The sequence below is a fragment of the Rhagoletis pomonella genome, unplaced genomic scaffold (assembly GCF_013731165.1).
Source record: "Rhagoletis pomonella isolate Grant_MI unplaced genomic scaffold, Rhpom_1.0 Rhpom_scaffold_00012, whole genome shotgun sequence".
In the NCBI taxonomy this organism is placed as follows: Eukaryota; Metazoa; Arthropoda; class Insecta; order Diptera; family Tephritidae; genus Rhagoletis; species Rhagoletis pomonella.
Genome location: NW_023458566.1, coordinates 6027856 through 6044225, shown reverse-complemented (window position 1 = coordinate 6044225; position 16370 = coordinate 6027856). Strand labels below are relative to the sequence as shown.

General features: G+C 35.1%; 1 protein-coding gene across 1 annotated transcript in view; it reads right to left on the bottom strand.

Annotated features, from left to right (window-relative positions):
• Window positions 1-15848, bottom strand: part of LOC118747722 (ammonium transporter Rh type B-B) — a 37946-nt gene extending 22098 nt beyond the window's left edge. The window contains exons 1-4 of the mRNA XM_036481823.1: window positions 14974-15848; window positions 7686-7854; window positions 6179-6344; window positions 286-547 (exon numbers count right to left, since the gene is read on the bottom strand). Of these exons, the coding sequence (XP_036337716.1) occupies window positions 286-547; window positions 6179-6344; window positions 7686-7854; window positions 14974-15133 (757 nt within the window). The 5' untranslated portion in view covers window positions 15134-15848. The remainder of the gene's footprint in view (window positions 1-285; window positions 548-6178; window positions 6345-7685; window positions 7855-14973) is intronic.
• Window positions 15849-16370: the final 522 nt, after the last annotated feature.

The following is a 16370-nucleotide window of genomic DNA, read 5'->3' as shown; positions in this document are numbered from 1 at the left end:
TTAAATTTAAGGATATATGGGAGGTGGGCGTGTCCTTGGTCCAATTTTTTCGAGTTTTTGTGGATAATTTATTTTTTGTTTTAAAAGTAAGCCTGCAAAATTTCGTTGCTCTAGGTAACCTCCTTCTATTTTTGGCCGCCATCTCTATGAGAAGGATCCACTGTGCATTGGCCATTGTTCGTGTTGTGTTGTGTTGTGTCGTGTATGCTCTCACATTTGTCGGTGTTGTCGTTGTTGTCGGTATTATTGGTGCTTTTGTTGCTTTCGTGTGCTTTAGTTGCTTACCTGTTGCCGCTGCTAATGATAAATACGTGTTGAGTATGGCACGCTCTTGGCCATTGCCATCGGCCAACACTGAATTAAAGCTTGGCCAATACACATACAGGAACAATGTACCGACCATGGCAAAGATGTCCGATGCATAATTGGCTCCTTCGTATTTGCCTGCTTCGTTTTGGTCCTTGCCCGGGCGCAACATTAGACTAACAGCCAAGCCAAAGTATGCACCGAAGGCATGCACTGTAATTGAACCACCAACATCACAGATCTGTGCGTGGGTGAAGATGGAGAAATAGGAAAAATAAAAAAGAAAAATAAAAGAGTAAATAAGTATTTATTTCTTTTGGAAAAAAAGTGTTTACAGCCAGCGAGTAAAAACAGCTGCATATTTAATAAATAAATATAAAAAAAGAGTACTGCATCTTTGGTAAGTAGCAGCTGGTCGTCAGCTTTGTGTGGCAAAGCGCTTTTGAAGAAGGGCTTTGGCTATTTTTCAACAAACTACGCACACTTCGCTTTTGCACTCACTATTTAGTTGTAAAAAAAGTCGAAATAAATACATATGTACAAGTTTGAATGAGTATACGTTTATTGCTATGTATATAGAATGTTTTCCCTGTAGGAAATAATAAACTCAATGCAGTTTTAGTAATTCTTTTTTTTTAATATGTATGTGAAGGAGTATTTTAGTTTGCTGCCAAGTAAAAACCCTAAAATTATTAATAGCTCCAATTTTTCTCCAAGGTTATGCGATTGATTTCGTATATCTCCATACGAAGTTCCAGACCTCTAACATGAATACTTCCAGAGATAAGCACTATGAAAAAATTCGGTTTGTGTTGGAGGTGCCACGCCCCCTTTACATATAGAATTTTTTTTTAGCCTACAACCATCCTTGGGACACGTGCGGCAGGTGTCTGAAGTTTCAAAAAAATCGGTTCAGCCAATCTCGAGCCTTGCGAACACTAAAAAAACGGCTTTCAAAATATATATTAGTATAGATATAAATAATCTGCATATTAACCGCAAAACTTAGAGTAATGAGTTATTTGTACCATGCTTCAAGCGTCATGTTATAGTTATCACATTACTAGATTATTATTTAGAAGAGTGAATAAGGCACCTAGCCACTGTGATTAAGGACGATCTATTGTAACAGGCCTCCGTTTAAAAATTGCTTTGCTATTGCTACTGAAGTCGATTGTTGATACCTTTCGCAGCTATCTTGCTGATCTTAAGATATCTTTTGAGGATATTGAAATATTAAATCTGACCGCTGAAACAAGATCAGATGTGAAAGCTATTATGACTGTAGCTTCGGATCCAGTGCGTCAAAACCCTTCAATAAAGGATAGTCTATTTTGTGATTAGAACATTTTGTCGGCCTGTGTTATTGGAAAATGGAAGCTGAAGTGTTTAAATAAGAACTTAAGTTTTGAAAAATTAATGGTCATTGACTCTGTAAGCATCCACGATAGTAGCTGAAAATCTCCGTTCCTTAGAAACGTTCCAAGAAAAAAATTATATTGACGAATTATCTCAAGAAAAAATGCAATCAAATTCTGAGGCTCAGTTTAAGCAGTGAGGCTCAGTGTTTTCAGTCCATTACCTCTTATTACGAATTCGGAAATTTAGCATTAGGATCACCTCTGAATCGTACCATTGATTTTGAACCTTTGAACCCGTCATCTCAATGTTGGCTGACCGAAAAGTCCAAGATTTTCTCAACTAAATGTATGTACCAATGTGACTATAGTTTATACTATCAATTTTTCGATTACGAAATTCGAATAGCGCGAAAAAAGTTGATTAACATGAACATATTGAACTGTGTTAAACCGTTTTTTCGATCAAGAGCCTTGAAGTTTCGAAAAATCTCTCAAATAATTGTTTTTTATACCTTTTTAGACTACCCTCTAGAAATATTTTGAGTATGCAGTTTTGTTGCCCAATAAATTGTAGTTTGATGTAAAGCAAGTTTCAAGTTGCCAAAAAAATCGCTTTGATTTTTGATAATTTTTTTAGCTGACGGTGTTACACACTTTTTCTCAAATAAAAAAATTGTCGAACATACTTGGTATGGGAAATCCGCATGCTATTGTCAGCAAAAAAAAATTTTCATAAATTAAGCAGAAATTCGATTCGTTGGGAGCACCAATACCCGAAACAATTGCCTATACAATTCATAGTGGGTGGAAGTGTGGCCAGAAATTCCTTCTAATATTTTGGTAACAAAAAAAGGTTCTGTTCTTTAAAATCATTTCCTTTGGGGTTTTCGTGCACTAATCATAACGCTAGCTAAAGGTGAAAAGTTGCCAAGTCCACTTTTTTCAAAATTTAGTTTGAGATCTACAGAATGACAGATAATGCCAAACAACATCGAATTTTCGTCTTTACTGAATAATTAAAAAAAAAAATGGACTTTGCACCTTTTCACCTTTAGGTAGCGATAAGCTGCCGCTTTGAGCGCCCGTCATATTCAATAGTTTAGAGTGTGTCAGATTATAAATGCTTGAAATTGTTTATCAAAATGAATATGCTTAGTACCGATATCTGGAGCGATATCTACATATTTTTTTTATACACAAACTCTTTTCAATACGTAAAGTAATTTGTTTTTGTGGTTTGTGGACACGAGTCTCAAAATCAGCCGTATTTCCCATTCGGTTTTATACATACATACACAGCTATGTACTTCTTGCTTTATTCTAGTTGTGCTTTACATACATATAATTTTAGTACATATGTACATATATATGTATGTATTTGTTTATGTGTGCTATACTCATACACAAGTTAAGAGGCGTTCAGTTAATCGGATTTAAAACAGGTACTTTGTGTCGAGGCTTTGCGCTGCAAACATATTTATAAATATACTAGTACTACATATACATGTATATATGTATGTATTTTTATACCCGAGCGCAGTTGTGCACAAGGGTATTATAACTTTGTTCACATAACGGTTGTTTGTAACAGGCAAAACGAATCGAGATAGATATAGACAAATGTATACATAAATGATCAGGATGAATATGGAAATCGATTAAGCGGTGACTGTCTGTCCGTCCGTCCGTCCGTCTGTGCACACGATAACTCGAGTAAAAATTAAGATATCTTAACGAAACTTGGTACGTGTACTTCTTTCGGGCGTAGGACGGATGGTATTGAAAATGGGAAAAATCGGACAATAACCACGCCTACCTCCCATATAACGGTAATTTGGAGAAATACGAAATCTTCGATAAATCCGTAAATATTGAAGCTAATTTATTCAAAATTGATGCTTGCAACAATTCTTTATCAGGAAATACGCTTATCATAACATTTTGGAAAATGGGCGTGGCACCGCCCACTTATGATCACATATATGTATCTCGGCAACCGTTCTACCAATTTGTACCAAACTCGGTATGGTATTGTGCTTGCCACATAAAAGCAAAACGTTCAAAATTATTGAAATCGGACTAAAATCACGGCTTTTCATATAACGGTAAATTTTAGAAATGCTCGAAACGTCAATATTTCGAAATTTAAGGACTCTAATTTATTCAAAATTGATACACCCCGGCTTACCATGTAGCGGTAGCTTTCGGAAAGGTGAAAAGGCATATATGTAATACTTGCGCCGGGTATTTAATGTTCGGCCCCGCCCGAACTTAGACTTTCTTACTTGTTAACTATATTTTCCTATACAAGGTCTAACAGCGAAGTTTTTAAAGTGTTGCAACTTAAGCAAAGGTAAAATAATTAATGAGCTTTTCTCTTATTATTTGTTCATTTTTTATAATGAAATTACATCTGGCTTGTTGGTATGTGTAAGTGCTTTTAAAACAAACACGAACTTCAATGACTTTAAGCAACTCGAAAAATGACTATACTTGCGCTATTTAACTACTTAACAAAGCATCACAAAATTTAAATAAAAGTGCACAAATTTTTGGCTAGTAGCAAGGGTACTGGTAACAGTGGACTAAGGGGAATAAGCTTGTCGAGTCTCATTTCATATGAAATGTGGAAAAACGATTTAAAACATTCACTGTAAATACGGGAAAAAAATGGAAGAGGACATTCTGTAGAATTTGAAGGAATTAACTTTTTTGGTGCTCATGGACGAATTGGTATTGAAAGGACCTTTTAAAATTGTATCCTTAAGTATTCTTGAAAATTTCTAATATTTATTTAAAAAAAAAAAATTATACGTCAAGGGCCAACATACATATACACAATCATAGCCTCCAATTTATTTTTTTTAACTTTACCAGTTAAGGGTAAAAAATATTAATCAAAAGGGCATATTCAATACCTATTCGTCCTTGTGAACCAAAAAAAATTTAATTTTTTTATTTCAACAGAATTTTCTATTTCTTTTGTTACCCATGTTGTTATTCCACGTTGCACTGAATTAAAAAAAAAAAAATTTGAAATAATCATATCTCATATACAAACCAAAAACGCAGTTCTACTACATATATTTGACCCCTAGTTTCCTTATTATATTTTTGTTTTTACAACACGGTGTTATCGCACACACTTAAACCATAAAAGGTGTGTTTTGTGGTATCTAAATTTGGTCCACAGGTAGTTAAAGAATAGTCTCTACCTGTATACTTATTTCCCTTCCTCGGCTAGGTCTTCGCGATAATAACCTTCCTAGCCTCCTAATCCACCATGTAGCTTAATTCAATCTTACTAGGGAACAGGTATTCCGTGAGGAATTACCCTACATGTTCTCGTAAGAAGAACCCTACTTCGATCTGTCCGCGAAACTTTCAACCCACCGTTTAAAAGTTTACTAATGGCTACTTCCAACTGCTGTCTCCCACTTGAATATCCCTTCAAAGAATTAGTTAAGTTTCATTGCGAGTGGTACACTTAAAAATTTCATATGGTTTTCATTATGTCACCACTTAATAGATTTTTCCATGGATATCCACTCAGCTGATGCCTACTGTAGAGAGTTCCCCGCGAGAGTTGCTGAAAGCAGGACAGCTAATAAAGAAGTAATGCACAACAATGCTCCTAAACGATATTGAGTGGTACCGCATGTGTCCCTGTTTTACTGTACACTGTCAGAACACCAAACAGCGCGAGAGTTGGCGCTTCGCCAGCTGCAGGATTTCCCTTGAACTTCTGCAGTCTATACCGGTCGAAGGACTTCGCAACCTTGCATACCGGAGTTTTCGCACATATAATCAGGAGTAGGTCACGGATTACGACAGAAACTTCTTCCTAAGAGATGATTTCAAAGCCATGATGTTTAACTGTGTCCTTTGATTTGATAGTAATCCTATAGAGGTAGAGATTCGGTCTTATCATCACGTAACTTAAGAGCCTTGATTGTTTAGCAGAGAGCCAAGTAGAACGCCACCGATCGAGAGAAGCTTAGCAATGGGCACCTTATATCGCCAAGGGAAGGACACCTCGACAACCCCTCTCAGTTATGCAGTGATAATGCCATCTAGTCCCGGAGATTTGAAGGGCTTAAAAGAGTCAATCGCCTAGATAAGGACCGCGCAGTCCTCAACGCAGCACTGCTATATTCAAACGGTGCAGACTTTTCTGAGAAATCGCCATCGAGGAGTAGTTAAAGCGATGCTTCTTCGCCGGTCGCCATCTTCAAGAATTTTAAGGGAACATAATTCTTTACAAGGATGCGCGTGAATCGCGAGCTTTTGCAGAGTTCCCCATATACTCGCGTTTGGCCTTTCTTACCGCGGACTTAGAGGCATCGAGTCCGACCTTGTAGAGTTCCTAATCGTAGTGTATCTAAATAATCTTCCTAGCTTTATTAAAAATATGTCTTCTGAGCTCCGAGAGCTCCATCGTCCATCAGTTCGGTTTAATTTTGTCCCAGTTTAGACATAGTAGTCGTATGAATTTATCAATGCATACTTACACTAAATATATTCAAAGCGACATATTCGTTTGCCGCGAACAGCACAATTTCTATGAGAGCCATGAATAGCAATTGAATTGGTGTGGTACGACCCAATAAGGCACCCATACTAATCAATGGAACAGCAGCTGCAATATCTGCATCAATTATACTCACCAGCGATAAGCTGCAACGAAAAAAACAAAAAAAAAAAAACAAATTATGCGGGAAAACATTCAAAATAAATGTATAGAAATATTAAACAAAGAATAATGGAAAAAGAATTGAGTGGTTCATAACAAGAAAAATGTGAAAAACATGTCAGAGTTGAGACTTTTACGCTCGCGGCACATCATGATTGAGATGTAGCCGGATATAAAGGATGCAAGCAAATTTAATATGTTGGCTGAGAAGAGAAATGAAGACTATGGTAGCTATGTCGCTATAAGCCTGCAGCAGCGCTGAGTAGATGAAACCACTGATAGACAGTGCATTGTACAAACAAGTATACAGCTACATACATACATATGTACATACATATGCACGTGTATAATGCGATAACAGCAACAGTTGAAAGGTGCTTGCTAGACACCTGCACAACGGGTACGCGTGCCCGTGTTCGCTCTGTTGAAGTTAAATCAACAGATTGCAGCTTTGGCGTGTATGAAGACAAAGCGCTTTGTGTTGTAGGTGCATAAATACACACACACACAAACATACATATGTACCTACTTACATAGATCGCATAGAGATAGCAGAAAATGCAATTGCGTCTGCAGTTGCGGCTTAATGCTGCGTCTTAGTACTTTCTGTTCTGCGCTTGTTTGCGTGTCTCTCTTTTAGTTATCTACACAAGTTAAGCCATAACTACAAGCGATTTTTTCTTTGCATTTTTTGCTGCATCAAGCTGTGCACTTGTGTCCTTATATCCTTGTTGTGGTTAGCAAAATACAGTGTCTGCCATATAATTTTTTTGTTTTTGCTTTTATTTCGCTTCTCTTTCCTTTTTCAACTAACTTGATGTTCTCTAATGCAATGCAACAACAGCTTTTGTTTTTCTGTTGTGCACGTTCGTTAGCCTTCGCTCAGCTGGCTTTCTATGTATCTCTAGCCATGTATTATCTAGAGATTTTCCAACGAATTTATTTTCTTTTTGCTTCATTTCATTTATTTAAATTGCCGCAGGAATTTAGCCAGTGCTGGGTTATTATTGTTGTTGTTTAATTAGTTATGCTTTTATGCAATTGATGATTGGTGGAATACTCTGCTACATAGTTAGATGCTACCACTTGTTGGTGATGAAAATATTATACACTCATACATAATTATGTACATAGATACATATGTAGCTAATCAAATTATAGGCTTTAACTCAAACTAATATGGTTATTGTCTCTAAAAGATTTTTGGTTTTTTTGTTTTGTATTTTATTTTTAGCCTTGAATACGAAAACCGCTGCTTGCACTAGTTTTATAAATTATTTTGTTTCAAATACCAGCATATTTTTTTTTTAAATGTTTATCATTACCCTATTTTCCCATCTTCCATGTGAAAGAATCCTTTAACCAGAATACACCACTGTATAACCAGCGCGGTCATGAATAATGTATATCCAGTTGCACTATAACCATATTTGCGCAAGAATGTCATTAAAAAGCCGAAGCCAATGTAGATCATCACCTGTACATCTTGGAAATCTGTAAATACAGAAATAAAAAAAAATTGAAATTCGATGACTTAAATCGATTAAATTTTTATTATAAGACACATTTATAGTTCATTTCCACCAAGCCTTAACTGCCGTTTATGCCTGTTGGAAAAAGGAGATCACAGATCCTTTGCTGATCGCCACATCTTAATGCTATTTGCACTTACCTGGACATCTAACTGCAGTTAAGCTGTTGGTGGAAATGGGCTATAGTTGTTCCAAAAATTCTGAACAGATTTTACGGCATTTTTAATAACACTTTTCTACTGAAGTAATCTAAATGTTTCACAATTCTTCCTTTTTCATAAAATTCCTTTTTTGCACAAACAAATTTGCGCTTTTCTGGAATTAATTCTCAAATATAATATACATTTATGGGGCGTGCCATATCAAAACGGACGGGGTTCACACTTCATGTTTTTGATATGTTTCAAATTTTTAGGGTTGATGCATAAACTTAAATAATAAATAAATATGAAACTTGAGCTTGATTAATACAATTTTAAAAATTTTACAACACAAAAACAAAAACAAATTGATTTAATAGTTTTCCAAATATCTCGAGAACGGGGCGACGAAAAAATTTAAAAAAACTTACGCATACACACATCAACATTCTCTATGAAAATAAATATTAAAAAATTTTTTTTTTCTTGAAAAATTTTTGTCAAAAAAAAAATAGTTTTTGAAAATATGCCATCTCAAAGAAAAAAATTGAGAAAAATCACAATGGCTATTTTTTGGCCTAATAAATTATATAAAACAATTTTTTTGAGCTTGAGGCCGTTTTATGTGAAAAATTGTTGTGGAAAAACAACAATCGTTTATAAATGGTAGAAGTTATAGCTGCTATTTCAGAGATCATCACATCTCCTCATCAGACTTCTTCATCGCGGTCACTAGGATAAGACACAGCGACCCCCGCTTACAAAGGAAATGGTCTACCCACTGCGCTAAGTTCGCCTTATTAGCGCAGCACCGGCAAGAAAAAAAAATTTTTTTAAGTATAATTAATTTATTCACTGCAGGTCATTAGGATAGCGCATAACTTTGTTAAAATTTTATTTAAATTGTTATAAAATTTTAAAATCGGATCTACACTAAGAATATGCTATATTTTTATAAAAAATTAATGAATACTAAATGACCAAGTAGAAAACTGTGAATACTGAGGATAAAAGGGGTGTGCTGTTGAAAGAAAACGTGAATCGTCCGGATCCAGCTTCCCGTGGTTAATTAATGCTGCTGTCATTCTCTCGGAAGAATTAAGTTATCTAGGCATTATTCTGGATGTCCACAGTGGTTTCGCCGTCTAGTGGCGTCCCTGGATACGCCTATAATCCGGAATAAGTTAACCAAGGTTCTGGTGGTGGCATGCATAATGATAACAGAGGGGCTAAATGCAAGTTTCTAGGAGCTATCACTTACTGTTGATTTTTGGAAGTTTTTTTTTTGTTGACGGTGTCAGTTATTTGCCTTCATACAAAATTCGTTCGACGGTTTTTTTTTAATTAAAGAAAATGAGCGACACCTTCAAAAAAAAATTGCCAATGAATAGACTACAAGGTTTGTCTTATTTATTTGTTATATTTAATTGGGTATAAAAAAATTAGCGGAAAACTATTTTTTTTTTTTATTGAAAACCCTAATTTTTGCTCACTGAAAATAGAGGTAGAGGGCTGAAATATTGCCAACATTTTTTTGTGACCGATAACAAAATTTTCAAATTTGCATTTGGAATCAGCGATGCCAACTTGCGGGGAATTTGTCTCGTTGCGGGGAATCGGGGAATGAGCTGCCTCTTGCGGGGAATTTTAACTGTTTAATTTTATTTTTAATTTTACACCATTAAAGCGCTTACCTAGAGTGCAGAATTAAATGCTTGCTCATAAAATAAAATCCAATTAAAGGCTGGATTATGACTATGCAAAAAAAATACACAGCCACTCATCCTCAAGCTGTCATCAGTTTATTAAGCATATTTATCGTTTATTAATTGAAGTTAAAGATGCTTCAACATACATACATAGATAAATATGAGGCATAATTGCCATATATGTATGTACATATGTATACATAGTATGTATTCATTTGCTGTATGAAGCGCGTGTTTATACAAAAAAACTAAGCACGCACTTGCTTACATTTCCTTTGATTAACAAACACGATACATATGCTTGTACATATGTATATATACATACATACAAACATGTTCATATGTGGGTGCAAAAGTATGCATGTATGTTGCTCAGCTATATGCTTTGTGGGCCATGCATATTAATTTCGTCTAATTGCTTCAATTAGGCTGCTGCAATTGCATTGTCAAAAGCCAATTGTATTAAGATTAATGGCAGAGTTTATCTTGGCTATCAGTAAGCGTGTGGGATATTCATCGTATGTATTTGCATTGGCGGATTTATGTAAATACACAAGCGCGCGTGAAGCTTTCAATAATTAACTGTAAATAAACTAAGCTCACCCGCACACACACACACAGCTATATTAAATGTACTGTATGTTTGTATGTGTCTGTTAATAATTAAAGGCTAATATAAAAATGCTTTAATTTGATGTTGAATTCTGTTGGCAATATTTTTAAAAAGCATGTTAAATTTTTTATGACATTGACAATAAAAGTATGTAATTTTTTTATTATTTTGTACTCGCTGCAGTGGTGACAGCAGGCTCTTGTGATCGACGCACTATAGCACAGCTGACCACATATTCAGGTGTCTGCCTCAGGTTTGGATAGTCGGCGAGCGACTGAGGAAAATCTCTTGGCGTCTGCTCCAATAAACCTTGCTTGAGATTCCTGGAGTACTGCATTGTAAGCCAGGCTGGCGCATATGCAACGGACCTAGCCCAATTAAAACAGCACCTCGTTAAGCTGCTTTGTACGAGCTGGGGTCGGTAAGAACTGACCTGGTATGCATTCAGAAATGCCACCGATCCCGACAATCTATACGAAAACATATAGCCATTCTGTACTGGGTCCCGGACACAGTGGTATTACGGGAAATGATTAAGAATAAATCTGAGAAAGGATTGAGGAAACATTTCAAAGCTTGCGATTCTTGCATTCACGAGTGCAGGACATGGCTAGAACAGCTAGCAACTAGAGGAGGTATAATCTACTCTGATAACACCGTGCGACAAAAACCAAACATTTTTTAAACACACGAAAAAATCAATATATTCACAGAACTAGGAGCCAAATATAGTATAACTGCGTTTTTAATTTTTCTCTGTGACGTTAGAATTTCGTTTTTTAAAGGACTTTGAAATTTCTAGGATATGATGGCATAAAAAAAATATTTAAAAGATTTGGTGCATTGTAGAATAACAATATAAGTATCAATCAAAAGAAAAAATTCTGTGGAATTTAAAAAAAGGTTAATTTTTGAAACAGGTGGCGGCTCTTTTAAAATCATTTAAAATTTAAATTAAAATTTTAAAGCTTTCTTAGACCTTATTTGTTTGGCATTCACACACTTTCGCATTTATAAGTTTATTCGGATTTCATTTTACTTTTCAGTTAAATTGATTTTAAATTCCTTAAATGGTGATTGCCACCATCGTCAATAATTATTTCGAAAATGATACAGCTTTCTCAAAACCTCTCTCGTTTGATACCCATAATAAAATATTTTATCAACATTTTTATTTAGGTGGCAGCCCTATTCAAAAATATATTCTAAATAAAGCTTTCTTACAAATCTCTCGTTGGGTACCCATAACAAAATATTTGGCTTAACATGTAAACTAATTTGATCTAGAATTTCTAAACAGGTGGCAGCCTCATTTACAAATATTTTAAAAATAAATCTTTCTAAAACCTCTCTCGTTTTGTATACATATTAAAATTTTTCGTTTAATTTGATATTTGAATTGATATGAGCTTTTTGAACAGGTGGCAACCATCTTTGAAATAAATCGTTTTTGAACCCTTTGAGTTTGACGACCATATTGTTGTGATATTTTAATAAGCTTGATAATTATTTGCCTTTAACTTTTTTTACTGGAAAAATCCCGGGATCCCGGGATCATCATTCCTTGTACCTACATAAGTACTACATGTCGTATGAGTAACAAAAGTATTTCTGAAGGGCGAAGGTGAAATAAGTAATTTAATGTGATGAATAGGATTTCTTTATCTCAACCGCTGCATATTGCATCTTGCTCTTCAAAGAAATCACAATTTTTTTTTATCAATATTATGCAGAGAACTTTCTAAATTTAAAAGCTCATAACAGCTTATATAACTTCGAATTATTGCCGGAACAATTTTTCATTTCAAAGACAGCTTGCACTGATACAATCAGCAATTAAAGCCTTTGGCAAAAAGTACCTACTCTTGCGTATTATGCACAGATATACATACATATGTACATATCAAATAAGTATATGCACTACTGCGCACAGAAAATATGTAAAAACTTTTTCCCACTACCCTTTTTCTTTTCATTTCGGTTTTTGTTATTTGCTTGTACGAGTATAGTATTCATATCTTGCAAAAAATTTTGATTGACAACTTGTATCCAAACATATGCGAGACGTCAAAAATTTTGAGCCTGCAGGCGTCAATGATCACAAGTAGTACTACGTAAATACGTGTTGTTTGTTACAACCATATTTCATACGAGCTTTGCTACATTGCCGCCTGAAAATAAAATGTTCCCACCATAGATAAACGAAACACTGCGTTGATTACACTTAATGACATTCGATATTATGCTCATAAGAGTCCCCATATATATTTTACAACACACAGAAATAGGTGCGCATGTGTATGCATATGTATGCACATTGCAAAATCATTTGACTGCTACTCAAACATTTTATATGGGTGAGAATGTGAGCTAATAGATATTCGTATGATTGACAGCAGAAATGTTGTTGAGAGATATGCAAATTTTTGTGATTTAATTTTTGGGAATTTTAGAAAATTGTAACGATATTTGTATTATAAACAACCCGTTTAACAGCAATGAGATTTGTTGCAGTTCGTTTCAAACTTGTGTAGGAAATGGATTAAGACGTTAATTTTGAAAAGTAAGGAAATGGCATTGAGCTTTTTCAGTTTCTATTCTGATTTTTAGTACAATTGACTTAGGCTTGACAAGCACCCGCATGTTTTTGTTTGAATCTGGAATAGCAATAACATTCAACTATGCACTAAAAGGAATTTCCGTAAATTTAGCGGTACCAAAACAGAAGCCGTTAAGTAATGAAAAAGCTTTAAATTTTTTTGTTTTTGATTTTTTGGGTTCAAAACGAATTCTCCATGATCCTTCCAAAAATCACAGGCTGGCATCAAAACTATCTGCTTTTGCTCACCTACGCTGTTTTTTTTTTTTTTAATATTAACCTCGTACCAGCGAGTGGCCATCTTAAAATCAAGGGCAGTCAACGTTTTTCTCAAGCCAGACGAACCAGTCCTCAATCCAACCATGCGTTAACGTCATATTCCATAATTCAGAAATACTATCAACTCGTTGAAATCAATTTGACCAAATTGGCGAATATACTTCATATTTCATTAGTTGCTGAAATGAGATTTAGTTATGGCCTATCTAAACTAATTTCTGAGTGTATAAATGGTGTTATCAGTTTTAATTTTTTATTCGATCCACAACTTTATCTACCTATGTGTGTATGTATTAACAAACTCGTAATTCATTTGTATAAAAATTTTAATTTTGTTGTTATGTTTACTTGTAGTACATATATCATAAACTATTTGGGGTTTTAATTATTAATTGTTAAATTGTTGCTCCTCTCAGTTTTGACTAATTCCAAAATTGTATTTGAAACATACAGACTTATGGTTTCAGTTGATATTGGTGATAAGGTAAATATTTACGAATGCCATAATACTCATGTACATTAGACTGCATCGCCAAAAAAAAATTTATTTGAAGACGTCCACAAAAATATTTCGGACAAATATTAAGATATACGTGAGCTGGACCGATTTGATAATGCCTCCAAAAATGGAGTTTTTATGAATAAAAATAGTTTCTTAAAGAACTTTTTGAAAAAAATTCCCTCAGATGACAAAACAGATTGAATTTACAAAATGTGGGTAAAAATATTTGAAAATCTTTTCAACAGAATTGTAATAATGAGATTTTTGATGCTGTTTTTCAATTTTTTGCTTAAAGATTGATTTACGAAAAACTTGAATAACTGGGCCAAAACTATTCCGATTTAGCCTTAAGGAGTCTCAGTAGAAAGGTATTTTCCCATTATTTGTATTCATGTCCCAATTTATTTATTTTTTGTCAAATACCAACACATCCTAGTTCAACTTGGAATGACGCTCGTTCATCCTACCTTTCTCTTTTATCCTTTGAATGAGTTTAATATCAAAGAAATAAAAATTATACCTTACAAGTCTAAATCGGTTTTAGGTTTAAGAATTTGTTTTGAATTGCTTATTTTCCATATTCAGGGTTACCAAGCTTAATTGTATATCCTTGAGTTCTCGATGATTTTCTAAACTTTTCATAGAAAGAAGAGGGATTATTTCTTTAAAAGCGCTAGTATCTTGATGAGAATATAGAGAAAAAAAGTTCTTGAGAAATTTGTCAGACCTGTCCAAAGAGATCCTTGGGGAAGTATTTGAGGAACTATTGAATAAATTTCTGAGAGTACCAGATTAGGAATGATTTTTATGAATTCCCCTCAAACACCCTAATAAAGTAAAACCAGCAAAAAATGTATAAAAAATTGTAATGGAATTGTAAGTTTGTTGGCCGCTCCTCCAAGGACGACTCTGGATAGGTCCACAAAATAGAAGAATTCTAGATAGGCTATAGTCAATTGACTCTGAAGGACAATTTCACAGTTTATTGACATGCACAAGAGCATAAAATGGTGAGATAAAGAAGCACATAAAAATAAACACTCAATCGTACAGCCATCTTCCATTGTAAATCTCCCCCCCAAATATGGTAAGAATTTTCGTTGAGTGTATTACTTTTATAAAATGCTTTCGACTGTCGCACCACTAAATATTTCTATTTCTATTTCAATCACTTATTCACTTATAACTAGGGCTAAAGGACATTAAGAGCCAGTAGATACACTTTGTCAGAATACTCACGCGGATATTTGGAAACGTGTTGTTCGCCTAATACTTTGCCTTCATCGCTTGGCAATGCTTCATCGCTGTAGCGCACGAACAACCAGAAGAGTGCAAGTAAAATTATTTGCACAATCATCAGGCCAATGAATCCTGACGCTTTGCTAGCAGTCGAATGCATCTTGTGTCACAACGGATATGTATACCAAAAGTAAAAAATACTAAAAAGAATTTGAATCCAAGCAGCGACGCAGTCAAGGATGCGGTGCTCAACTTATACAAGCAGAGACGGATTGCCAAGAAGGAAACTCTGTACGTGAACGAAAAAGTTATTTGCGAATAGCTTTGCCACGAAATTGTCAGCTCAATATGAGTGGATGGATACTTGTATTAAGTAGCAGCATTAGTGGCTCAAAGTGATCTCCATGCCTTCATGCATGCGGCATTCCCCTAAAGGGTGTTCGAGCATACGTTCTTATGCGTTTTGCCAGTTCAATGCGTTTACACTTAGTTAAAGTTAAAAGTTGTTTGACGCGTGCTTTATAAGAAAATCACATAAACTGTATTGATTCAAAAATTTACAAAAAAAATATACTAAAAGTAAACTTTCGAACGTGTTTCGCTTGCTGCGTTGCTTGCCACACTTTCGCACTCAGGTTACACTGAATTCACACTGAATTTTCACAAATCACCGCTAAGTTGGAGCTGTTGAGTCTGCTTTTGCACTGCGCGTTCATTTCCTTTTTAAAACTTTTGCGAATAATTTTGTAATATTAGTAACGCTTATAACGGCTCTGTGGCTACGGTACGTCCGCATCGTCCAACTGCTGGGGAATAAGTATTTGAGAATTTCAATTTTGTGATATACTACAATTGGCGCATACATATGTGCGAAATTTGACGCTGGCTACTGACTGATTTGATGATCTAGCTAGCGACGACTGCATATGTACATAGGTACCTCCCGCGGCCAGTTAGGGCGTTAGTGCGCGCCGCCGTGTATGAGAAATGGTTGGCGGTGCTGGGGGTGGCAGCACCCTAGCAGCAACGGCAAAAATAGTAGCAGTTTTAATGGCGCTGGCGGTGTCAGTAACTGTGGTCGTGGCAGAGGAGGGCGAAGAGACAGTGGCAGAAGTAAGAGTATTCCGATCTCGAGGGGCGATTAGGCGCGATAAGTGCGCGCGATATTGTTTGTTTGTTTGTATGGTAAAAACAACACCGATATGAACTGATTTTTTCGTTGTTTAAAAATACGCGTTTTTTTCTATTTATTTTCCAAAGTACGAATTGCATGCCTTTGTCGACGGTACATACATATCACTAAATATATTCACATGCATATGTATCTCTTTTCAATTGTCTATAATCACTTTCGAATGTTGTTTATTAAACGCCACTTGGCATTGCTATGGATTAAA